General features: G+C 43.2%; 1 protein-coding gene across 4 annotated transcripts; it reads left to right on the top strand.

The window, feature by feature from the left end:
* The first annotated feature begins 4,813 nt into the window (after positions 1–4,813).
* Positions 4,814–26,899, top strand: NAPEPLD (N-acyl phosphatidylethanolamine phospholipase D). 4 transcript variants are annotated; one of them, XM_081331333.1, is made up of 5 exons: positions 4,814–5,488; positions 11,529–11,820; positions 17,827–18,473; positions 20,367–20,481; positions 25,282–26,899. In XM_081331333.1, exons 2-5 carry the CDS (start codon positions 11,545–11,547, stop codon positions 25,408–25,410), a joined length of 1,167 nt encoding a protein of 388 aa, XP_081187459.1. In that variant the 5' UTR covers positions 4,814–5,488; positions 11,529–11,544; the 3' UTR covers positions 25,411–26,899. The 4 variants fall into 4 exon arrangements, with proteins under 4 accessions (XP_081187459.1, XP_081187460.1, XP_081187461.1 ...); XM_081331334.1 differs by having other exon boundaries at positions 5,181–5,266; XM_081331335.1 differs by lacking the exon at positions 4,814–5,488 and adding an exon at positions 7,746–7,765.
* Positions 26,900–27,124: the final 225 nt, after the last annotated feature.

Here is a 27,124-nt window from a genome sequence, read left to right as displayed (position 1 = left end):
CGGCGGGTGAGCCGGGAGCATTTCCGGAAGAGCGAGTCACGTGATCCGATATGCTGGGTGGGCGGGGCGGAGCCACGTCCCTGGCATGGAAACGCTGCAGGCATTTTTTTTCCAAGTTCTTTATGAGTGTTTTTTTTTCAGTTTCGGCTCCTCTTACACAACCGGATGAGACTGCAAAAATAGATAGATAGATAGATAGATAGATAGATAGATAGATAGATAGATAGATAGATAGATAGATAGATAGATAGATAGATAGATAGATAGATAGATAGATAGATAGATAGATAGATAGATAGATAGATAGATAGATAGATAGATAGGATAGATAGGATAGATAGATATACAGATAGATTGAATGGATGGATAGATAGATAGATAGATAGATAGATAGATAGATAGATAGATAGATGATAGATAGATAGATAGATAGATAGATAGACAGACAGACAGACAGACAGAATGGATGGATGGATAGATAGATAGATAGATAGATAGATAGATAGATAGATAGATAGATAGATAGATAGATAGATAGATAGATAGATAGATGATAGATAGATAGATAGGATAGATAGATATACAGATAGATTGAATGGATGGATAGATAGATAGATAGAGATTGATAGATAGATAGATAGATAGATAGATAGATAGATAGATAGATAGATAGATAGATATGGGGATAGAGAAAAAAAGGGAGAGAAAGGGATAGATAGATAGATTAGATAGATAGATAGATAGATAGATAGATAGATAGATAGATAGATAGATATGGGGATAGAGAAAAAAAGGGAGGGAAAGGGATAGATAGACAGATAGATAGATAGATAGATAGATAGATAGATAGATAGATGATAGATAGATAGATAGATAGATAGATAGATAGATAGATCTTTGTTTATGCTTCCATGAGCTTTTGATATGCTTTAGCCTATGCAATGCTTATAATAATAATAATAAAAGTTGGAAGGGACCTTGGAGATCATCTAGTACAACCCCCTGCTCAGGCAGGAAACCCTACACCATTTCAGACAAATAGTTGTGCAGTCTCTTCTTAAAAACCACCAGTGTTGGAGCATTCACAGCTTCTGGAGGCAGGTTGTTCCACTGGTTAATTGTTCTCACTGTCAGGAAATTTCTCCTTAGTTCCAGGTTGAATCTCTCCTTGATTAGATTCTATCCGTTACTTCTCCTACTGCCTTCAGGTGCTTTGGAGAATAGCTTGGCTCCCTCTTCTTTGGGGCAACCCCTGAGATACTGGAAGACTGCTATCATGTCACCCCTAGTCCTTCTCTTCATTAAACTGGACAGACCCCAATTCCAGCAACCGTTCCTTGTATGTTTTAACCTCCAGTCCCCAGGCAGTACGTACCGAGTGAAGGGCTTTTGCTCCAACCAAATCCACAAAGTTCACGGGTGAAAAATCGAGAAGGATGGAGTGGACGTGTCTTCCCGATATCATAAAATGTTCCATTTCCTCCGGAGAGACGTTTTCCGGAGTTGCTTCTCTCCTTGCATTCACCACTTCTGGAGGCAGGTTGTTAGACTGGTTAATTGTTCTGTCAGGAAATTCCTCCTTAGTTCCAGGTTCCTTCTCTCCTTGACTAGTTTCCATCCGTTGCTTCTTGTCCTGCCTTCAGGTGCTTTGGAGAATAGCTTGACTGCCTCTTCTTTGGGGTTGCCCCTGAGACACTGGAAGACTGCTATCATGTCGCCCCTCGTCCTTCTCTTCAGTAGACACCCAATTCCAGCAACCGTTCCTTATATGCCTGGTTCTGTTACTTAGGAAAATCATGGAATTAATATTGCAAAGCTGGGCTGTATAAGCCGAGGCAGAAAATGAAGATCACGCAAAATATTTATGAAAAATGTATTTATAAATACTTATATAAATACTTCTTTTATACCACTTTATAAAACCCTAGTGAGCCCACATCTGGAATACTGCAACCAATTCTGGTCACCATAGTACAAATGTGACCTTAGAAAAAGTTCAGAGAAGAGCAACTAAGATGATCAAAGGCCTGGAGACCAAAACATACGAAGAACGGCTGCAGGGCTTGGGTTTGGCTAGTCTAAAGAAAATAAGAAATGGTGACATTATTTTTATTTATTTTATTTATTTATTTCAACTTATATACCGCCCTTTTCCCGAGGGACTCAGGGCGGTTTACAGGGCAAATTAAAACAGTACAATATATAAAGGTTAAAATAAAATTAAATTAAATAGCCCCCAAATAATTACAAATTAAAACCTTACCCCAAAACCCTCAGTCAAGGCCAGCAAGCTCAAATAGCCAAGTTTTTAGGTCCCGGCGAAACGAGCGAAGGTCGGGGGCCATCCGGAGTATTCCGGATATAGCAGTATTATAGCAGTATTCCAGTATTTGAGGGGTTGCCACAAAGAAGAGGGGGTCATGTTATTCTCCACAGCACCAAAGGGAAGGATGAGAATGGTTGGAAACTGATCAAGGAGAGAAGCAACCTGGAATTAAGGAGAAACTTCCTAACAGTGAGGACAATTAACCAGTGGAACTGCTTGCCCCCAGAAATCGTGGGCGCTCCCATCACTGGAGATTTTCAAGAAGAGACTGGACAGCCATTTGTCTGAGATGGTATAGGTCCTCCTGCTTGAGCAGGGGGCTGGACTAGATGACCTCCAAGGTCCCTTCCAGCTCTATTCGAATTAATTGATTGCTATCTATTGCTTGCTGCGTGATTATAAAATACGTTAAATTGTTTCAAAGAAGCAAAACGTTTCAAGTTACAAACATGCTACCTTCGTAACTTTAGCTCCTTTTTGTTTGCAAAACAACAGGGCTTGGGTATAAGACGTTTTCTTCCACTACTTTCTAAAATCCCAATTATTATTAATTATTACTAAATTAAATGTATTGGCTGCCCATCGCACCCTGGGGCTTACAGCAGTAACAAAACAAATAAAAAGGAAGTTTAAACTAAGCAAAAAATATTTATTATTGAAACTGGCATGTATTTATGGCAATTGCAGTATCCCGGCATTATGCCGCTTTCCAACAAGCCAGGTAAATGGGGAAAATCAGATTTGCTTAATGAACACACGATTTACTTAAGGACTGCAGTGATCTGACTACTGAGGCGAAAAAAGGTAGTGAAATGAGGCAAAACTCATTTAACCGCTGCCGCGCTTAGCAACAGAAATTTTAACCTCAGCTGGGGTTGTAATTCAACACATACCTGTATTCTTCATTTGCGTTCTCTGTATATCCTTCTAAAGAAATAGCGATCATTTGATTATAGAAAGAAGAAGGGTAGAAGGTACATAAGACCTGAATTTCAAATAAATTTCGGATTAGTTCTGTGAAGTTACCAAGTGCAAGTAAAGAATACACTGTTATTCAAAAAAATAAATCTGCGTACGTTTATTTTCCTGGCTCTTAATGGCTTACACGTCCTGTAAATACTTGTGTTTTTTTTTTAAATCTTCCATATTCTTTTTAAAACCCTTAAACTTTTCTGTTGGGTTTTTGCAAAGTAACGCCTAACTGTTTCCATTAAAAATGTCCTTTGGGCAATTACACAACCAGCCTATTACAGTGTTGATGGTTTTACTAATTATTTCTAGCCCAGAAACGTCCAAGGGTAGATATTCATTAAAGCAGGGACTTAATTAAAGCTATTCCAGCTCCTTTCCAAATTGCAGGCAGCTGGCATTGTGTACTATTAATATATTGTTATAACTATATTTTATTAATACATGCAATCAATGGATGCCATATAATACCTGGTGGTTACAGAATAGCAGAAACTAAAAAAAAAAGATCAGATATTCTGCCTCTCAATCAGCTTTGAATATTGAGGTTTAGAGGCAGCTGAGCTGAAGTTCATATGAATTGTTGTAAGTTGAGGACCACCTGTCTTGGTGATGCTGTTTGATTTTTTTTTTCTGGTTGAGCACCAAAGTTGGAATCGCAGCTTAATCCGTTGCCGCAGAAATAACATAGAACTTAGTTTAAATCTCCATTCCAAATCAACATCCGAAGGGCCCCAACCGGTCAGCCTCTTACACAATGCAAGGGGGAAAACGGTCCCTTATCGGTAGATCGCTTATTACAGGTAGTCCTCGCCTTACAACAGTTCGTTTAGCGACCGTTCAAACTGACAACGGTCTTGAAGAAGAAAAAAGGGACTTAGGGCCGTGTGTTTTTTTTCCCCCCGCAGCTAGGACCTTCGCAGCATCCCCAGGGTGAAGCGATCCAAATTCAAACACTTGGCAAGGGGCTCACGTTTATGACGGTCGCAGCCTCTGCCGGGTGTGCGTGTGTGTGCGTGTGTGTGTGACGCGATCCCCCTTTCTGTGACCTTCTGACCGGCAAAGTCAAGGGGGGGGCGTGTGTGTGTGTGTGTGTGTGTGTGTGTGTGTGTGTAAAGCCGGTGTCCACTCAACAACAGGCGTTAGTAGTTTAACAAAGTCAAAGGGGAAGCCGGACCTCACTTAACAACCGGGTCGCTAACTGATCCGCCCCAGCAATTCGCTTAGCGACGGGGGCGAGAGGGGGGGGAGGAAGAAAGGTGGTAAAAGCGGGGTGGGGGGGGGAACAAAACCCACTTAACCCAGGTCTCCGCAACCTCGGGCTCGATTGTGGTGGGCAAGCGGAATACTACTACTACTACTACTACTACTAATAATAATAATAATAATAATAATAATAATAATAATACTAATACTACTACTACTACTACTACTACTACTACTACTACTAATAATAATAATAATAATAATAATAATAATAATAATAATAATAATAATAATAATAATAATAATAATAATATAATTTTATTTATATACCGCCCTTCTCCCGAAGGACTCAGGGCGGTGAACAGGGCAAATATATACAAAAAATACAAAAATACAAAAGTTAAAAGAAAATGAAACATACGCCCGACTAAAACAGTCAATACAAATATTAAAAAATGACCATAAAACCCAAACCGTCCCCCCATCAGGCCAGGCCCTTCCGAGCGGAAGGCGTTCCCCTTTTCCCACGACCCTTGCCCACCCCCACCCCGGGACACGTGTAACCGGTGCAGACGTGCAGCTGCCCCGCAGGGGAGTTCCCGGGGCGCCGCCAAGCTGCTCCGGGCCGGGCTGTCCCTCGGCGGCGGGAGGCGGGCGGGCGAAGGGACCGCGGGGCGGCGGCGGGCGGGCGGGCAGGGCGAGGCCGCCGGCGGAGGAGGAGGCGTCGGAGGCAGCCGGAGCCCCGCGGGAGCCCAGCCGGGAGAGGTGAGCCTCCTCCGGGGACCCCGGCCGGAGGGCATGGCGCGGAGAGATCCCTCCGGATCCCCGCCGGGGAAGCCTGGCCAGGGCGATCCCTGCAGCCTGGCAGGAGCCCGGCCGGAGGAGGAGGAGGAGGAGGAGAGGGGGGGAGATCTCCGGGAAGCAACCTCGGGAAGGGATCGCTCGGGGGAGGCAGAGCCGGAGAGTATTCCTGGCCGAGCGATCTCGGTAGGAGGCCGGCCGGGGGAGGGGAGAGATCGACCGGGAGTGGGGGGGGTGGTCGCTGGGGGAGTGGATCCCTCTCCGGATCCCAGCGAGGGAAGCCTCGGGAAGCGATCGCTCTGCGGGAACCTGGCCGGAGGAGAGGGAGAGATCTCCAGGAACCAACCTCGGGAGGGGATCGCTTGGGGTGGGGGGAAGATCCGGAGAGATTCCTTGCCAAGCGATCTCGGCAGGAGCCCGGCCGGGGGAGGGGAGAGATGGCTGGGCACCAGAAGGGGGTCGCTCGGCCATTGGGGTGGGGGAGATCCGGAGAGATCCCTCCGGATCCCATCAAGGGAAATCTTGCAAAGGCGTGCTCTGCGGGAGCCTGGCCGTGAGAGGTGAGAGATCGACGGGCATCAGGAGGGGATCCCTCAGAGAGGGATCCCCTCCGGATCCCATCAAGAGAAGCCTTGCAAAGGGGATCTTTGCAGAGCTGCATCTTTTGGGTTCCTTTGCCTCGAAAGGCGCCAACCCCCCCCCCCTCTCCAGCCCTTGCCCTCGATCACCGATCCCCCTGAATCCCACCACCCGCCTGGGCCTTTCCTGCACCCCGCAGCTCCCACCACCCGTCGTTCTGTGGAGCTGGTCGGTTCCCGGGGACTCTTGCTGGGCGCCCCAACCCTGAGGAGCCCCTTCCGTGGTGGGAGGCCGTGGCCGTGGGGTGGGAAGGGGCCGTGGGTGGGAAGGACTCACGTATCCGGATCCGGCACCGCTTTCGAACTCGGCTCCCAGGTACCAGAGGTTTCCCCCAGATGTGCGGGGCTATCCTACATCTCCCTCACCACCTGCCTTCACGTGTGGAGGGAGGTGCTCGGGAACCGGGCTCTCGTGTCCTTGGGGGGAAAAAAGGCGGGCAGTGGAGGAGCGAGTGAATTGGAAAGGGAGAAACAGGAAGTCCTCGACTTACAACGGTTCGTAGTTACAACGGAAGGATGTATACTCCTTGCAGACTGCTGGTCATTTGCCTTCTTTTAGAGAGTCGTTGAGGCCACTCGGAGGCTCGCCTGTGTCCTCAGGGTCACCTGAGGCTTTGAAACCTTCCTGGCTACTGGATGCTTTCTGCCCTGGGTCCTGCAGCCAAGAAGGCTCCACACCCATTTGCACCACCCTTGTGACCTTCGGGACACAGGTAAACCTCCAAGTGGCCTCAACGACTCTCAAAAAGGATGCAAACGACCAGCTCTCTGCAAGGAGTATAAATCCTTCCGTTCCCCACCATCTAGTCAGAGCTGAAGAAGCTTCTGGGATGAGAAGCGAAATATCTTCAAAGAAAAACAAGGAAGTCCGGTTGTCTTTTGAAAAAGGAGAATTATTTTGGAATTTCAAGGGCTGGCGTACACACATACCTTCTGCCTGGTGCTAAGGAGCTAAATTTCATCGACCTTCTTGTCTTAACTGAGTTGCAGATGGGGGCTTGCAGTAGTAAATTCCCCGCTGGACCCCCTGTAGTAGAACAACTCTGGGCACTGAATAGGGTTTGCAGAATATATAGGGAGTCCTTAATTTCGTGACCATAACTGGGATGAGAAATTTCATCGCCAAGCAAGGCCGTTGTTAAAAATGAGTCGGGCCCAAATTTAATTATTTTTATTATTATTATTATTATTATTATTATTATTATTATTATTATTATTATTATTATTATTATTATTATTATTATTATTTTGCTGTGATTGTTAAACCAAGCCCTGCGGTGAATCCAACATTCCCTGTTGACTTTGCTCATCAGAAGCCAGCTGGGAAGATCTCAAGTGGGGATCACAGGATCCTGGGACCCTGCCATTCTCGTAAATACATGCCAGTTGCTAAATGGCCCAATTTTGATCACATAACCGTGATCTGGGTGCTGCAATTTATCGTACGTTGGGAGAATCGGTCGCGGTTTTCAGTGCCGCTAACGGTTGCTAAATAAATGCCTGCATGTTGAGGACTAGCCACGCTGCGAGACTGGAACAAAGATGCGTTACCTTTCTGTCAGTCAAAACAGTGGCTGCGTTCATGCCTGCAATCAGAGATGGTTAGGAAGAAGATCAGAAAGGTTAAGAGAGCAAACCAATTTTCTCTCCCGAAAGTTAAGAAAATTAAAAGAAAGTTTGCAAACTCTTTTTTTTTTTAGGAAATAAGGCGTTCTTCTTCTGTTGCAGGGGAAATGATTAATTATTGTAGATTCCTTATTCTCAGTGGGAAGTTGGGGGCTTTCTGTCTTTCGCTCGTGTGGAAGTGAATTTTGGAGAAGAGAAGGTAGGAGCCGGAATACCGGTGCCGCGGATTTATCAGGGTTGCAGAATTGTGGCGTTCCGTGGCTTTGTCCCAGAGGGATGATGGCTTAATTTGTGCCTTAAACAAAGCTGGGAATTAAATCTGAGCTAAGTTCACTTCCCTGCACCTCAGCAATTTGGGAGCATAACAGTATGACTTGCAGTAGCTTTCTGGAAAATAATAATAATAATAATAATAATAATAATAATAATAATAATAATAATAATAATAATAATAATAATAATAAAATAATAATAATAAAATAATAATAATAATAATAATAATAATAATAATAATAATAATAATAATAATAATTAAAAAAATACGGTCCAGATTGCTAAATAATTTTTTGGGAATGACAAGCCATTTGGAATGTCAGATGCTGGAAGAACAAACGGTGCTTAATTGAGATATTAACATGCATAGTGTCCAGCCCTTCTTTTTTCTTTTTTACTTTTTGTCCCAAGACTTTTCTGGGTTGGTTTGTTTTTTTTAAGCCGGTGAATAGGATTGAACTGAGGAACGAAAAGCAGGCAGATCCATTCACTTGCTAATATAGTTCCAGCATTCTCCTTCGTTGACATGGAAATATGCTGGGCTAGCTTTTCAGAAAAGTCTTACATAATCCCCTCCTGCCAAATTTGTATTCTGGGTAGGAAACTGGCGTTGTTTTATTTTACGTTTGCACGTAAAGCCCCCGTGCAACTTAGATGTTGTTAACAGCCTGGCGTTTCTCCCCCCCCCCCCCGTTTTTCCTAATAAAGTAGCCGTCAGAAGAATAAAAATTAAAATAAGACCACCTCAACAAGAAGAAGAAGAAATCTATGCGAGACAGACAATTGCTCCTCTTAGGTAGATACGTGGATGGTAGTCCTTGAGTTATTGTCAGAACTGAGCCCAGAATTTTTGTTGCTGAGTGAGATGGTGGTTAAATGAGCTTTGTCCCGTTTTATGACTTTTCTTGCCCGGGTGGCTTATCTAGTCCAACCCCCTGGTCAAGCAGGAGAACCTATACCATTTCAGACAAGTGACTGTCTAGTCCAGGGGTAGGCAACCTCGGCTCTTTTATGACTCATGGACTTCAACTCCCAGAATTCCTGAGTCAGCTATGCTGACTCAGGAATTCTGGGAGTTGAAGTCCATGAGTCATAAAAGAGCCGAGGTTGCCTACCCCTGGTCTAGTCTCTTCTTAAGAACCTCCGGTGATGGAGCGCCCACGATTTCTGGTGGCAAGCCGTTCCACTGGTTAATTGTTCTAACAGTCAGGAAGTTTCTCCTTAGTTCTAGGTTGCTTCTCTCCTTGACTAGTTTCCATCCGTTGCTTCTTGTCCTGCTTTCAGGTGCTTTGGAGAAGAGCTTGACTGCCTCTTCTTTGGGGCAGCCCCTGAGAGATTGGAATTCTTCTATCATGTCCCCCCTGTTTCTTCTTTTCTTGAGACTAGCCAAACCCAATTTTGCTGACCAAAATTGGCTGCAGTATTCCAGGTGTGGCCTCACTAGGGCTTTATAAAGTGGTACGAATACTTGGTGTGATCTTGATTCTGTGCCTCTGTTTTATACAACCAAGGGTTGTGTTCACTTTTTCGGCGGCGGCTACACACGGCTGGCTCATAGTCGTAGTTATGGATGTTATTATCCAGGGCTGTGAAATTTCTCAGGCGGGTAAAAGTTCACCCTGAAAGCATTTGGCTTTGGAACATGACCTTGGAGAGGCTGCCAAAACTTTGGGAGATTCCTGCCTGCAAGGTTTAAAGTACAAATGAACGTGACTGCTGCACCCTCAATGGGAAGAAGGAAAATGAAGGAAAATGTGCGAACTGTACTGTAATCAAAGCAATGGAAACACCCCGATCTTCCTTTTGGTTTAGCCCACGTGGAAAGAACTGCTTCCTTCTGCTACAAATTGCTTTGTAATAATAGGAAACGAATACGAATACTTCGCTAAGTAAAGCCAAGATCTTAATTGACTAATAGTAGTGGCAACATTCCTCAGCTTCCAGTTGAGTGAAGTTTAACTATTTACCTAGATGTTGTGGGTGGAGACCCATGTTAATCGTGAGTCTTCTAGCATCTTATCAGACTGATGGGGTTTTGTGTGTTTTTTGTTTTGTTTTGTGTTTTTTTAAAAAAAAAACTGTTGTGAATTATAGCCGGCTTTTTCAGACACCGTTTTTGCCAGGTCGCAAAAGGGGAATCACGTGACCCCGGGACACTGCAGCCGTCGTAAATATGAGTCAGTTGCCCAGGGTTTGAATTTTGATCAGCGGTCGTAAGTGTGAAAAGCTTTCACAAGTCACTTTTTTCAGTGTCGTTGCAACTTTGAACGGTCGCTAAATGAACTTTTGTAAGCCGAGGGCTACCCGTACACCTGTCTGCGCTTATCAATCACATTCTTGTTCTGATCATAACCTGCTCCAACTTTGCAAGCTGGTGGGGACAAGAGATGCTTTCTCATTTCTGGATTAGCACAGCATTTTTTGTGATGTCGACAGAGGACCAAGCGTTCATTTTAATCCAAGGTTGCTCACAGCCGTACAGAGTCCACTGCTGGAAAACATTTACTAATTCCGAAAATGAGCAAAATCTGCTGGGTTGGGATTTAAAACAAAAAACAAAATCTCTGGAATCAACTCTCCTCTCCGAGATAAAAAGGGTGAATGCGCTGCGTATGGGGTGGGGGGTGTAAGATCCTTGGCAAGCCGTAAATATTTCTTGTTATTTGTTTTTTTTTTAAAATTTTATTTAGAAAGTTTAAATGGCTGCCCATTCACTCTCAGTGACTCTGGGCAGCTGACAAAAAAAACAAACCACAACCCACCCACCTCCAATATACAACAATAAAAACAATAATTTTAATCACACGACCATGTGGGATGCTGCAGTGGTTCTACGTGTGGACAAGCAGTCAATAAAATTAACTGTTGTAAGTCAAGGACTACCTGTAGTACTTTTAACAAACGAAATAGCACTTCGATAAAGTGTTATTGCGACTTACTTTTCCCCTCCCTAAAATGGGACAGAGAAGACATGGTCACTGTTTAAGCAACCTGGGGAGGCAAGAAAGAAATTATTTTATAGGATGTTTTCTTCTGAGGCTTAAATTTCTCTTTCCTCATGGACTTTTCCCCGTGTCCCCATAACTCTCCATTTACTATTGCAAGTAAAAATGCACTGGATTGCCAGATAAGGTGCTACGTCTCTCTCTCTCTCTAGGAAGTATTGGGTCCTAGGTAAATGATTCACGTTGATTGTGCTTAAATTTTATGGAAAATGCAGCCTGCAGATAGGTAGACGATGACATAGTTTAATTATCAAATATAACAACACCCTTAAAATAATTTAGCATGTGGGGGAGACATAGCTATTTAAGTGCGCATTGGTATTTTAATTAGCTTCCTATAAAATTGTGAACTTCACAAAGAGCTTGTTATGTTATGGAGTGAGAGCTTTAGCTTCTCTTCCTGTAACGCAGCCTTAAGAAAAAGCCAGCCCTGTTTTACCAGCCAGAACAAGCTTCTTGTCCTCAGTTTATTAAAGGAATTCTAATGTCTGCGTGCCAAAACCTGCTCTTAAAAAAGTTCTTGGCGTGGAAACGTGGAGGAAAAGTTTGCAGGTATTGGGGAGAGAGTTTTTTTTAGTGTACACCTGGGATTCTCCACCACCACCACCACCCCGGTTCCTTTAATGTTCCAATTAAGAAAGAGAATTAATTTTTCTTTTCTTCCCCACCCCACCCCACCCCTAGTTCGTCATCAAATAATATGGACGAAGAACAGCCTTGCGATCCATGCCTGAAAGAAGAAGCGAGAAAACGTCAGAATTCAAATCAAGGTTCCCGAGGGAGCAATTCTTCCAGGACTTCTAGAAAAAGCTTCCAGTTGGATTATCGGTTGGAGGAAGATGTAACGAAGTCGAAGACAAACAAAGATGGAAGATTTATGAACCCCTGGCCGACTTGGAAACCACTCACCATCCCAAACATCTTCAGATGGTATTTTTTAGAGAAAGACCACAGTAAAGTCCCAAGTTCAAAACAGGTAAACGGTTCACGGTCGCCGGGCTTAAATTGATGGGAAAGGCAATTGGCGGATTCGTAGGCGATAACTTTATAATTTAATGGTCAAATGTAATTGCACCCTAAAATAATTGAATAAGTGAAGCTGACACAGCTATTTAAGGGCGAACGCAACACACGCTCCTAATCCAGCCATCGTGTGTAAAATAGACTGAGCAAATATCCTCTTTCCTAAATAATTGATAATGCAGTCCGAGACATATTTGGTTTATATTTCCCCCCCTTTGATATTCTGGTACCTTATCTTGAGGCTTTAGAATCCAGGAGACTTGTCGTTGGTAAAGAGAAAATGGGTACTTGGCGGAGTTGTGTTTTTGATTTCGATAGAAAGCGCACATTTCTTCAGATTGAGGTTATGATATAAGTAATGTATTTCTTTTATCGGTCTTCAAATCTAATGGAGTCAATGAAAGATATTAGCAACACTTACTGACTTGCAATTGCTTGACCAGAATATATTGTTCAGTGTGACATAGACCAGGGGTCTTCAAGCTTGACCCTTTTTATGACTGGTGGACTTCAACTCCCAGAATTCCTCAGTTGGCCATTTTGATGAAACTGCAGGCTTGGATCCAGACCAGGGGTCTTCAAATTTGGCCCTTTTGTGACTGGTGGACTTCAACTCCCAGAATTCCTCAGTTGGCCATGTTGATGAAACTGCAGACTTGAATCCACACCAGGGATCTTCAAACCTGGCCCTTTTATGACTGGTGGACTTCAACTTCTAGAATTCCTCAGCCATGCTGCTGAGGAATTCTGGGAGTTGAAGTCCACCAGTCACAAAAGGGCCAGGTTTGAAGACCCCTGACATAGACAATACATTCTAGCACTGTAGAACACAAGAGATGGTTCTGCATTGTCTGTAATTTTGTATTTTTCAAAAAAAAAGTGTAATTATCGATAGTCCTTGACTGCAATTGAGAGGGGCATGCTCCATCACTGGAGGTTTTCAAAAATGGACTGGACGACCATTTGGCTGGGATGGTATAAGGACTCCTGCCTTGAGCAGGCGGGTTGGACTAGAAGACCTCTGAGGTCCCTTCCAGATCTAGGATTCTGGGATTTAGGATCATAAAGTCCTGACGGTTGTAACCTGACTTGGTTTCTTAGGATGGTGGATATTTTTCTGTCTGTGCAGAATGCTGTTTTGATGTTGTGTTTTTGGAGGATCTTGCTGATTCTGTCTGTGGTCCCTTTTAAGTATGGGAGGAGGGCTTTGCCATTTTCTTGTTCTCTGTCTTGGGTTTTTGTGGGTGTCTCTCTTCGGATTAAGTTGGTAATCATGTTTCTTTGGAATCCGTTGGCTGTTAGTACATTAGTGAGAGTGTGTAGTTCGGTTTTTAGGTGTTGTTCGTCAGCTAGGTGTTTTGTTCTGGAGATGAGTGTCTTGGCTACGGAGTTGATCTGTGCTGGGTGGTGGTGTGAGAGTGCGTTCAGGTAGCGGTTTGTGTGTGTTTTTTTATGGTAGATAGTGTGTCCTAGGGAGCCGTTGGATTTCTTGTAGACTAAGAGATCAAGGAAGGGAAGTTGATTGTTAGCTTCTGTTTCCATGGTGAATTGTATTTTGGGGTGTACACACTAATGTACTAACAGCCAACCACACAATAAGCAAACTGACACCCACTATAAAAACACGGCACCACCATAAACACGGAGCCAAACAAAAGCAGCACAACTCACCAGTTCAGGTTTAAGGCTGGCAGCTGAGACCAGCCCATCTACTCAAAACACATCCCCACCCAATCAGAACACAGCCCCCATTCAAAACACACTCCCACCCAATCAGAACACAGCTAAGCCCCCACCCAATCAGAGCACACCTCCACCCCATCAGAACACAGCCAAGCCTCCACCCACAGAACACACCCCCTCTGGCAGTTTAAAAAAGAAGAAAAAACAGCCACTATCACACACTTCTCCCAGAAGAACGAAGCTGAAGTCACCAGCCTGAGGATGACGGATGAGATTTTGTCAAAACGTTGCCCTGATACCTCCAATTCTATGTGGGGAAAAACCTGAATGACCAAAGATCTACATATATATATACATACATATATATACATATGCATATGCATATGCATATACATATACATATACATATACATATACATATACATATACATATACATATACATATACATATACATATATTATTTAAACTTATATACCGCCCTTCTCCCGTAGGACCCAGGGCGGTTCACAAGGCGATTAAAACAATATAACAATACAAAAGTTAATAACAAATTAAAATAAATTAAATTATCCTTAATTAAAATCTAAAACCCTTAACTCTAATTAAAAACCCAATAACAATAGGTTACAAATTAAAAGTTCTCAGTCCTGGCCGGAAAGCTCAAAGAGCCAGGTCTTCAGGTCCCGGCGGAACGAACGAAAATCTGGTATATATACACATATATACACACACACACATACATATACATACATACATATGCATACATACATATACATACATACATACATATGCATGCATGCATACATATACATACATACATATGCATGCATGCATACATATACATACATATGCATACATATATATACATACATACATACAGTATGCATACATACATATACATACATACATATGCATACATACATATATGTGTGTGTGTGTAAATTTTTTGGATTGCTAACAAAGAATTAAAGGGAGGCATTGTTAGCAATCCAAAAAATTTACACAAATATGAGCTGTCACTGTTGTGACTACAGCCTGTGGATGGCCTTGGGTTAGGCTGAAACTAGGACCATATTTTTTTTCCTGGAAATGGAAAGAAATGCTGGCTTTTCAATAGTGGCGAATCTCTGCAGCTCGGGTGTAGGATGAGGGTGGAGGTTCGTCCTCTGAGCTTGTGGGTTGGTTTCCAAATGTTTCGTTGCCCCGCTACTACCCGCCACACTCATGAGCTTGACCACCAGAGCCTGACCACTCCACAAACAACTCCATCAACACACACACTGACCCACAATTAGCCTCAGGATCCATATCTACTGCACAGCCAACCAGGGACAGCGCCAACTGACGCAAGCCCCCTGCCTTTGATAATTGACTTTTATAAAATTACAAGAGCAATGACCGGAAGCCCGAATTAAATCTCTGCATGTTGTTTCAGCCGAATTACAAAGGTGGAGCCGTCTTAATCTTTTGCAGCAGGGCAAGGAAATGTTGTGGCATCTGAAAGGTTAACATGCGTATTGTTGCATGAAGTTCCTTGTCCTTAAGGAGTTGCTACAAGAGTTTTCCTGGTGTGTTGAAATACAACCCTCCCGTGCTGGCAAACATATTGAAGCATCCAGATTAGTTTGAAGTGGAAAAGCTCTTAATAATTGCCCAGTAACAGCTAAAGCCCATGATCCCAATATCCACAAACCTACCAGCTGTCGTGGTTATGAAAGGAGAGGTGGGGGGGGAATATCAAAGCAGAGGTGAAGAAAAAGTTCATGTTTGTCCTTCTTGGAGTTTGTGATGTCAGCTTTGTCAAAGACAATAGTTTAGTTTCAATCAAGGAGAATATTTGTAGCTCAGGGATGAAATGAGGGGTCCTTGGTGTTCTCTGAGCTGAGTTGTTTTTTTGCAGGCATTTCATTACTCAAACTAGGCAACATCATCAGTGTTAGAAGGGAGTAGGGTTTGTGGAATGATGGAGGAGGAGGAGGAGGACTTACAACCATGACTGAGCCCCAAAGCAAGACCATTCTGCAGGGCTTCCCCTAACTGGGTCAAGAAAGGTCATCAAATGGTGGAAAAACTCACTTAGCCACTGTCTTGCTTAGCGACAGAACTTTTGGGCTCCATTCCGGCTGTAAGTCGAGGACTGCCTGTAGATCAGTGTTGATATTCACGTTGTTGGCCTGTCACCCACTCTAAGGAAACCCGGATTTGACTTCTTTCATCCAAATGACAAATGGCCTGGTCTGATGGGTTTGGGGTTGGATTTAAATAAGTTTTAACACATTTTTAGTATTGTATTCTTGGGCATAATTATTTAATTCTTTTTAATCTCTTTTTTAACTTTTGTATTTACATTTTGATATTTATTGCCCTGTACACCGCCCTGAGTCCTTCGGGAGAAGGGCGGTATAAAAATTAAATAAATAAATAAATAAATAAATAAATACATAAATACATACATACATACATACAAGGATGTGCCACTGCTTTTATCACTTTGGTCATGTGTAAAAAAATAAAAATAAAAAAAAGAGGGGTGACGCTTGGCCACTGGCTCATATTTACGACGGTTGCAGTGTCCCCCCCTGGGGTCACGTGGATCCCCTTTTGCGACCTTTTTTGACCAGCAAAATCAATGGGGGGAATCGGGATTCACTCCACCTTCGTGTCCCTAACTTAACAAATGCAGCGATTCATTTAACGACTGTGGCAAGAAAGGTCATAAAACGGGGCAAAACTCACTTAACAACCGTCTCAGCTGTGGTCGTTAAGTTGAGGATTACCTGCACTCTCTAAAGATACGGCTGTCAGCAAGATTCTTGTTCAATTTGATTGAAATAAACCCTATGGTTTTAACTTCCAGGCTGGATGCTAATTTGCTAGTGCCGGTATATAACTTTTATTATTTTTTTTCTGTCCCCTTGCTGCACGCCTTGTTTCCTTCCTTTGTGTCCTAAATTAAATCAGATGTTTTTCCACGGAGTTTTGTTGGTACACATAAACGGAACATTGTGCACATTTCCTGCAAACGATTGTTTTTGTGATCAGTTTTGTTAATGCTCCCAGCTTTGGAGCATCGGACGCTGGTCTTACACGCATGCTGGGTTGTTGTAGGTACACTGACACACTTCTGCAGCTGAGCTAATACTGTACCAAGGCAGAGTAAAGCTATTAAAGGATTAACAGTATTGCAGTATTTGAGGGGCTGCTACGTGGGTCAGCTTATTTTCCAAAGCACCAGAAGGCAAGACAAGAAACAATGGATGGAAACTAATCAAGGAGGCAGCCTGTTCCACTGGTTAATTGTTCTAACTGCCAGGAAGTTTCTCCTTAATTCCAGGTTGCTTCTCTCCTTCATTAGTTTCCATCTGTTGCTTCTTGTCCTGCCTTCAGGTGCTTTGGAGAATAGCTTGACTCCCTCTTCTTTGGGGCAACCCCTGGAATGCTGCGATCATGTCCCCCCTCGTCCTTCTCTTCATTAAACTAGACCTGCCCAATTCCAGCAACCGTTCCTTATATGCCACCTGGTTCTGTTACTTAGGAAAATCATGGCATTAATATTGCAAAGCTGGGCTGTATAAACAGAGGCAGGTAATCCAAGATCACGCAAAACATTTATAAATGCTTATTTATAAATACTTACATACACTTATAAAAATGCTTCTTTTATACCGCTTTATAATACCCTAGTGAGGCCACACCTGGAATACTGCAGCCACTTTTGGTCACCATATCACAAAAAAGATGTTGAGAGTTTGGAAAAAAAAAATCAAGAGAAGAGCAACTAAGATGACCCAAGGCCTGGAGGCTAAAACATACGAAGAACGGCTGCGGGACTTGGGTTTGGCTAGTCTAAAGAATAGAAGAAATAGGGGTGACATTATAGCAGTGTTCCAGTATTTGAGGGGCTGCCACAAAGAAGAGGGGGTCACGTTATTCTCCAAAGCACCAGAGGGAAGGATGAGAAACAATGGATGGAAGGTGATCAAGGAGAGACGCAACCTGGAATTAAGGAGAAACTTCCTAACAGTGAGGACAATTAACCAGTGGAATGACTTGCCCCCAGTAATTGTGGGCACTCCATCCATAGAAGTTTTTAAGAAGAGACTGGACAGCCATTTGTCTGCAATGGTATAGGTTCTCCTGCTTGAGCAGGGGGCTGGACTAGAAGACCTCCAAGGTCCCTTCCAGCTTTATTCTGATTGACTGAAGACGTATAATATTTGTCGTTTGGAAATAGGACCTGTTTTCCAACGTTACCTTTTTTTTTTCCCTTGCTAGGTCCTTGACAGGCATCTTCCAGTGTTAACCCCTTATTTTGTCCAAAACCCTGAACGATTCGGGAAGACCGGAAGCAGCTTGCGAGTAACGTGGCTTGGACATGCGTCGGTGATTGTAGAAATGGATGACGTGACCTTTCTTACCGATCCCATCTTCAGCCAACGGGCTTCTCCAGTGCAGTTTATAGGCTCCAAACGTTTCCGAGGTCCTCCGTGCACCATTGACCAACTGCCCAAAATAGACGCCGTCTTGATCAGCCATAACCATTACGACCATCTGGACTATCCCACCGTCCTGGGTTTAAACGCACGCTTCGGCAGTGAGCTGAGGTGGTTTGTGCCCCTGGGCCTGTTAGACTGGATGCAGAGTTGCGGCTGTGAGAACGTCATTGAACTGGACTGGTGGGGGGAGAACTGCGTGCCGGGCCACGACGCCGTCACCTTCGTTTTTACTCCGGCTCAACACTGGTGCCGGAGGACCGCCACCGATGAAAATAAGGTTCTTTGGGGAAGTTGGTCTGTTCTGGGTCCCTGGAACCGGTTCTTTTTCGCCGGAGATACCGGCTATTGCGTGGCCTTTGAGGAAATCGGAAAACGGTTTGGGCCGTTCGATTTGGCAGCGATTCCCATCGGCGCATACGAACCAAGGTGGGATAGCTGAAATAAGCCTGCTGGTGTTTTTAGAGGCGGGTGGTCCTCAACGACCCACAACAGATTTCCATTGCTAAGCCCCGACAGTTGTTAAATCAGCTGGGCCCCCTTTTGCAAAAATTTTTGCCACTGTTGTTAAGTGAATTGCACAGTTGTGTGGTTGTTAAGTGAATCTGGCTCCATCCACCCACCCCAGTTGACTTTGCATGTTGGAAAACAGCTGGGAAAGTCACACGTGATCATCACATTGACGCCGGGATGCTGTCACCACCGTAAATGCCCGACAATTGCTAAGTACCCAAATTATGATCATGGGGACGCTGTTGTGGTCATAAGTGTGAAAAGTGGTCATAAGGAACTTTTTTTCGGTCCCAAAGGTGTTTTTTCAGGAGGCAACTGGACTTTCTTGTTTTTTCTCTGAAGATGTTTCGCTTCTCATCCCAGAAGCTGCTTCAGCTCTGACCGAATGGTGGGGAATGGAAGGATGTATACTCCTTGCAGACCGCTGGTCATGTGCCTTCTTTTAGAGAGTCGTTGAGGCCACTCGGAGGCTTGCCTGTGTCCTCAGGGTCACCTGAGGCTTTGAAACCTTCCTGGCTACTGGATGCTTTCTGCCATGGGTCCTGCAGCCAAGAAGGCTCCACACCCATTTGCACCAACCTTGTGACCTTCAGGACACAGATAAGCCTCCAAGTGGCCTCAACCTGGATGACGGAGAATCTCCATAGGCATTTATTAAAGAATGGATGTAATTCAGGACTATCTTCAGTGCCCGTGTAGAAGACCAGGACATTAATGTCAGGTGCAAATAACCAGGACCTTTATTGATACAAAACACAGAAGGGGTTTATTCAGCTACTTGTACAGAAGAATCTGGTCAACTAACAGTCAAAGCTAAATTGGCGGGTGTGTGTTGACTTGGGTGTTCTCGTGGCGACACGAGGACCTCAAACTGATGACACGTTTACCTCCCCCTTCCAGCTTAGCCTGCTCTTCTACAGCCAATTATCTAGTTAGTATATAGGAAGTGTGCAAATCCTTACGATGAAAACCCACAATCCAAAGCAGTTTCCTCCTGCAGATAGGTCGAAACTGCCAAATTCTGGGCTCAAACAGTCCCAACCTGTTTTGCGGGTGCCAGGTTGTGGAAGGTTGAATTAACAAGAGAGGCAGGAGGTGAGACTACTTAAGGATGAATAAGGGAAGGGTTGACAGCCAGACAATAGAGAGGAACTATGGTTAGATGTAATCTCTGAGGTGTTTCGCAAAGGGCTTGGAGTTTACATTTCGCTGTGAGGCAGCTTAGCAAATGAATAGGCAACTATTCTTAAAAAGGTTAAGGTTCCCCCGCACATGCGTGCTAGTCGTTTCCGACTCTAGGGGCCGGTGCTCATCTCCGTTTCAAAGCCAAAGAGCCAGCGCTTGTCCGAGGACGTCTCCGTGGTCATGTGGCCGGCATGACTAGACGCCAAAGGCGCACAGAACGCTGTTATCTTCCCACCGGAGTGGTCCCTATTTTTCTACTTGCATTTTTACGTGCTTTCGAACTGCTAGGTTGGCAGAAGCTGGGACGAGTAACAGACACTCACTCTGCTACACGGCACTCGGGATTTGACCCGCCAAACTGCCGACCTTCTGATCGACAAGCTCAGCGTCCTAACCCACTGAGCCACCGCGTCCCTAACTATTCTTAGGAGCAGGGAAATAGGCAGGGAAATCTATAGAAATACAAAATGAAAGGGGCCCCTGGGAGATAACATTGGCCTGGAAAAAAAAAGTTGTAATTCAAGCACCAAGTCTGTACAAATACCGTTAGGAACCAAAATTGTCAAGGTAACCTTCAAGGAAATTATTATTATTATTACCGTATTTCTTTTTCTTTTGGGCTAGGTGGTTTATGAAATACCAGCATGTGGATCCTGAAGAAGCAGTGAGGATCCACATTGATGTACAAGCCAAGAAGTCTATCGGCATTCACTGGGGAACCTTTGCTTTAGCAAATGAGGTGTGTATAACTCATTCAGTGGTGCGGTCTGCATAATGTTTGGCTTAAAATGGAACCACAATTTCACATTTCACTTCAGCTGTTAGGAGAGGGGTGGGAAGCTACGGCCCTCTCATGACCTGTGGACTTCAACTCCCAGAATTCCTGAGCCGGCCCGCCTGTTGAATGTTTTGGTGCTATGTTAAATCCATACGCACGGGGGTTCCTGCACTGAATAATGGACTCTTGAAAATTAAAAAAAGGTAATTGTAAATTTCAGTCGTGTCTGACTCCAGAGGGCTCCGTTTCTTAGCCGAGGAACCAGGGTTGTCTGAAGACACTTTGGTGGTCCTGTAGCTATACACCAAGTGCACATGGAACGTTATAACATTCCCACCGAAGTGGTACCTATTTATCTACTCGCGTTTGCATGCTTTCAAACTGCTAGCTGGGCAGGAGCTGTAGCAAGGGACGGGAGCTTACCCCGTCGTGCGGCGCTGGGGTCTCGAACCTCAACTATCAGCTTTCCAGCCTCTTTAACCACTGAGCCGTCATGCACACACACACCCATTTGAACATTACTCGCAAAGAAAAATCTCATTAGTTGGTCCCATTGTGGATGTTTGTGCCCTTTCCTCTTTTTTGAACTGCTTCGAGAGAAAAAAAAGGATTTGGAATGCAAGGTGGCTCACCTTAATATTTAAAAAAAAAATAACATGGCAAAAAATATAATGGAAATTAACCATTTCGGGTAAAATGATACAGAAATGTAAGTGTTGGGATGGTTCATAGGAGAAAAAAACCCTTCAGTATATAAGTAATTAACTCTAAGAATTTTTTTTTTTATTGAAAAGTTTTATCATACATTTTATATTTAACAAACCCCCCTACCCCTCCCCTATCCCTCCCTCCTTACCCCTCCCCCCCTCCCCCCCCACTTCCCAGAGCTAAGTACAAGGTATAAAAAACAAAAAAAAAGAATCATAAACAATCATATGCTAACAACCGTAAACTCTAAAATCTATCACTCTCTAGCTCATATAGGATAACTACAAACACTATTAATATAAAATATATAAAAAAAGAGAAAAAAAAAGAGAAAAAAAGGAAGACTTATTCAAATGCTACATGAAACTTTTTAGTCCCATATTTGTTCTGGATATACTCAATCCATTTTCTCCACTCCATAATATAACGTTCTTGCGAGTGATCTTTCAAATAAGCCGAAATCTCTAAGAAAATTTTAACAGGTAAAAATGTTTTCGTTTGAATGGTGAGGGGAAAATAAATTTAAATGAGGACTCTAAAACCAGGATTTATGATAAGGTGACCTAGATGATTAATTAGAAAAGGAGCTTAATAATGAGGTGGAGGATATTCATCGATATTTAATTGCAATCTTCTCAAACTATCAAACTATCAACTCAAGGTTGATAAAAGAGAATATTATTGGAAGCAGAGAAAAATCAAGGAAAGCTATTGTGTGGAGTATGGAACTATAGAAATGAACTGTTATTGATTATTTGTAAATACAAACCCAGGCATCACACTGTTTACCAAATATTGATGGTGATATGTAAAAAAAAAACCCAATAAAACAGATTTTTTTTTTTATTGAAAAGTTTTAAAATACAATTTTCCTTTAAGAAACCCCCCTTCCCACTCCCTCCTCCCCCCCTACCTCCCCCCCTGCCCCCCTCCCTCCTTCCCCCCCCTACCTCCCCCCCTCCCCCCCTCCCCCCCCCTACTTCCCAGAGCTAAATACAAGGTATATATATATAAAAAAAAACAAACCTAAGCAACCATATACTAACAACTATAAATTCTAAAATCCATCACTCTCTAGCTTATGTAGGATAAAACAAACCTTAGCAATATTAAATATATATAAAAAACTAAAAAATAAAAAAAGACACACTCTCTAACTTATATAGGATGAAACAAGCCTTAATAGTATTAAATATATATTAAAGACAAAAAAAACACCTCAACCAAATCAAAAAACTTTAAAGTCAACTCTTCTGTAATCGGCCATTCCTCTTCCAGTACCATATCTATAGTTATTCCAAACAAACAAAAAAGAAAAAAAGAGAAAGAAAAAAAAAATAGATTGCGAACAAAACTTTAACCTCCATTTAAGAAACTTCTGTATATTCCACCAAGCTTTAATCCAAAAAAAAACCTCATCCTTTCCACAAAACCACCACGTATGAAAATATCTTGCGTCTACACCTAAACCTTTTACCACCTCCCATACTTGACTACTTGACTACATCGTAGAAGTTCCATAGACTTCTACAAATCCTGCTATTTTCTCTTCTTAGATCGTTTTGCAGCAGCACGCGTCACCCTCTGTTTTATAGACTCATCCGACGAGGTTGTCTCTTGATCTCCTCCAACACCGTTGTCTTCTATCTGACCATCTTCGGCCTCTTGATGCGCTCCTTCTCCAGATCCCTTTTCAGCTTCCAAAAGTGTTAATGGCATTGCATTTAAAACATTATTGTAGAAATCTCGCGCTTGCATCACAGTAACCAAACGGTACCTTTTACCTTCGTGCGTCACCATCAACCCCACTGGGATCTCCCATCTGAACCTTATATCTCATTGCTTGAGCTCTTGCACAAGAAATGTAAAGTCCTTCCTTCTCCTTAGAATCTTTGGAGGAATTTCTTTTAAGACCAAAACTTCTTGGTTAGCAATCACAACTTTAGTATCATAAGCAGCTTGTATAACTTCATCTCTAGCTTCCCTTTTTGCAAAATATACCACCACATCTCTAGGCAACTTTCTCTGTCTAGCAATCCATGAATTCACACGAAACACTTTATCCATGCCTCCTTTTATTTCAAATGCTGGCTGTTTCAACACTACTTCGAAAGCCTCAGAAACAAGCTGCTTTAGATCTTCCTTAGTATTCTCCTTTAAGCCTCTAATTCTAATGGCAAACTGCATCTGGTAATATTGAGCAAGACTCAGTTCCTTGTCCATTTTATCTTCATTCTCCAATACTTTTGCTTCTAATATAGCATTCTTTTGAGTCAAGTCCTCTAACTTTTCCTCCAATTCTTCCACACAACGAGCCACTTTACACACTGAAGACAAGATGTCTACCTTCATCTCACTGAGCTTCTGTTCCATCCTCTCCTCCATTCTCTTCTCCAGTTTCTCCAATTTCTCCTCCATCTGTGCAAATCTATCATTAATTGATTCCAAAATTACCTGGGTGTGTTTTTCAAGAGCATCTTGCAGATCCTTTGATGTCAATACATCAGGAGGATGCAACGCCTGCAATGATGATTGTTGCACCGGAGAAGTTCCAGCACTCCGAAGAGTTTTAGGGGGTGGTTTAGCCGCCATCTTTTACCAATTGTGACGCAGTTTCACTTCAGTTTTATAGTCCAAAAAAAGTCCATCAAGCTGGAGAGTAAAATATAATAATCTTCTTCACCTTTTCCACTTGTATCGCTCTGCCTGCTCCTTTAATCCATAGTCATTCCTTCAGGCAGGGGTGGTCGCAGACGGCTGGCTCTGCTCCAAGAAGTCAGGAGCAGAGGCGCCGGCCAGCTGGGAGCAGCCCAGGCTACGGGGGAGTTCAATCCTTCAGCCGCCCAAGCCATAAGCTCAGGCGGCCCTGGAGAACTCTACCCCTACCTGGGAGCTCGCCTCCTCCTCTTCTCCCGAGGAGGGGGCTTCGAATTCGCCCGAACAGCTGATCGGCGCTGTTTCGGGCGAAAAAACAACAGCTGAGCCGTGGGCAGCCCGGGAAGGCTGTCTCCGTCGCCGCGGAGCCACCGGAAGTCTAAAACAGATTTTTTTAAAAAAGAAGAAATAAAATGATGCCGACAGAGTTGTTGGATCAACAGGTCTTGCGATGTGCTGCATCGTCATTTTAAGACTTGTGTCATTGCGTTCATTATGCACGTTCCAGTGGCTTATGGATGCAAACTGTTTTTAATTCTGCTGAGTTCGTTTGATATATTCATTTTAGGTAAATGAGGAGGTGCTAAAATTAAGTCTCTAGACCAGAGGTCCCCAACCTTTTGGGCACCAGGGACCACCGGTTCCTTGGAGAGAGGTTTTTCCCGTGGACCGGAGAGGTCGTGTTTTTTGTGTGCTGCCTGCATCCCACGGATGGGTCTTTGCTTGTTTGTGCAGACCGGTTGCTGGCGTGCCGCGGCGGGGTACCGGTCCACGGCCCGGGGGTTGGGGACCCCAGCCCTAGACCACCAAGGTCGTGACAAATTCAGCAACAATACAATCTACAGCGCTAACTTTCTAGAGTACAGACATTTTCTGACTGGTATTATGCGATGTATCAAGAACACGTTTGTCTGAAATAGTATATGGGGTCTCCTGCTTGAGCGGGGGGGGGGTTGGACTAGAAGACCTCCGAGGTCCCTTCCAGCTCTGATGATCTTCTATCTTCTAAGGTGTTCTCCGTCCGTATCAGTGCTTGCCAGATCACCAATATAGCTAAGCCAGGTTGAAAAGCCGCGCAGCTTTTCAAATACTTAAATATAAAATCAATAAAACATATTTTTTTTAAAAAAAGGTTGAACTTGGTTAGTGCAGATCTGATTTCTGACAGACCTTACCTCAGAACGGAAGAAGCCTCTTGCAGGAGAAGCGAAATGTCTTCAAGGGTAAAAAACCAAGAAAATCCAGTTGTCTTTTGAGGAGGCGCCTTTAGAAAAAGCTTGATCTGGATGACGGAGAATCTATACAGACATTTAATTGGATTTCGAGTCCATAGTTTTACTGTATTCCACACGGAACTTAATTTATGTCTAATCTGGCATTTCCTGTTTTTCTTCGCAGTACTACTTAGAGCCACCTGTTAAGCTGAAAGAAGCTCTTGAGAGATACGGATTGCAAACGGAAGATTTCTTCGTTCTGAACCATGGAGAATCGCGAGATTTAAATATTAACCATGACGGATTTGAATAGAGGCAGGAAAAAATTCTTATTAACCATAACTGGGGGCGGGGGAAGAAAAAAAACAGAGTGGATATTTTTTGTAAAACAAAAATTAGATAGGCTTTTGATGATCTCAGGCGTGTTTGATTCTAACCACCTTTAAAATCTTGCCTACCGACTTTGTAACCTGATTTTTGATGAACGAATTAACTGCGGAGAGCATTTAGCCGAGCTATAGAAATAACTTTTTAAGTAAACAGGAAATTAACCTCTTTGTACAATTGTAATTGTTTGCTCTGGAAAAGGTATAAAAGAACTGCTGAGAATTTGATTCCCATCCAGAAACTCCTAACAACAGCATGCGTTCAATCCTTGGCAGAGCCTGGTTGCATGCAAAAAAAAGATGAATGTAAATTTTAACCCGGCCATTAATATGCAAACTGACTTGTGTGCAGGTATCTCCCATTCTTTAACTAATCAAGAAGGGAACAAAAGAGATGTGTGTGAAGCTATTGGGATTAAAAATTTAAGGCCACCCAAAACGACAGCTTTGTATTTTTAACTGGGTGCCGCATTTGTACACGAAAACATTTCCTAGCCTGCTGAAATCTGAATTTTGGGTTAGCCGTGGTGATGACTCAAAGACTTCACTCAGATCCGTCATTTTGTATGTTTATCTCAACACAAAGCCTACATTAAAAGGCAAGCTGGAGGGCATTTAGGATTGTCAATTTAGCCACGTTCGTTTCTTTGAACGCACATTCCTACAGCGAGGCTGGTTGTTTTACGAATACTAACATGACAATATTTTTAAAGTTTCACGTAGACCCCAAATACAGCTAAGTTCTCGCCCAGAGGGTGCGCCTGAGGCCTTCAAAGTTGTTGAATTGTAGGCTTTGCAATGAATCTTCCAACATAGTTGCTGCTAAAGCACATTTTAAGGGAAATCCAGATCTTTACTGAAGGCTTACACACGGTTTACTTGCAAAAAATGGAAGCTTTGTTTTTTGAAATTATCCGTTGAATTTTGGAGAGCTCTAATATGAAAAAATGCCTGGTCTTTATTTGTGCTGCTGGCCCAAACGTGTGTTTGCATTGTTCTGCCAGTTTTAATTGCTTGTTGTCCTTCCCCCAAAGACTTCTGTGGTTCGAGAATACGATTGGCAGATGTGACAAAAGCATTTTTGGTTTCTCCAAAATCTTTACTCCATCTCATTTTGTTTGGGCTTTTTTCCTTACGGCAACGGTGAAGTCCAAAAAACGGTAATTTTAACAACATGGCGTGGAAATATAGGTATGGATGAAATCACTGATGACGGATGAATTTGTTCAGCGTTAAAAATATGAGCAAACGGGCTTGTGTGGACCTGCTACTTTGACAATAAATCCTTTGCCCCCAGAATGTTCTTAACATGTTATCATTATTAATCAACAGATTGTTTGAGATAGTGCTCTTAAAGTGTTGGATTAAAAACGGAGTTCTGAGTTTGAATCCTCCATTGGGGATGAAAAATGGCAGGGCCAATTTATCCCAATCCTGGTTTTTTTTTCAGCCCAAGCCACCTCAGAGAGTGATTGCTGTAGGTAAAATCGAAATCAGAAGCCTCTGCAGATAGAGCTCAACTTCACAGCAGTTCGTTTAGTAACAGTTCAAAGTTATAATGACACTGAAAAAAGGTAACTTTTGACAGTATTTCATCTCAGAGCATGCACAGTCTTACTGCGCTGATAACCCAGGAGCAAA

Source organism: Vipera berus, assembly GCF_964194415.1.
Source record: "Vipera berus genome assembly, chromosome: 6".
Lineage (NCBI taxonomy): Eukaryota > Metazoa > Chordata > Lepidosauria > Squamata > Viperidae > Vipera > Vipera berus.
Note: the sequence above shows the minus strand (reverse complement) of the source record. Positions and strands in the feature narration are given on the sequence as shown.

Coding starts and splice junctions, on each gene's coding strand:
- NAPEPLD (XM_081331332.1), top strand. CDS start 11,329: ATGTCTGCGTGCCAAAACCTGCTCTTAAAAAAGTTCTTGGCGTGGAAA. Junction 11,397..11,528: donor CGTGGAGGAAAAGTTTGCAG/GTATTGGGGAGA, acceptor CCCCACCCCTAG/TTCGTCATCAAATAATATGG. Junction 18,474..20,366: donor ATCGGCGCATACGAACCAAG/GTGGGATAGCTG, acceptor CTTTTGGGCTAG/GTGGTTTATGAAATACCAGC.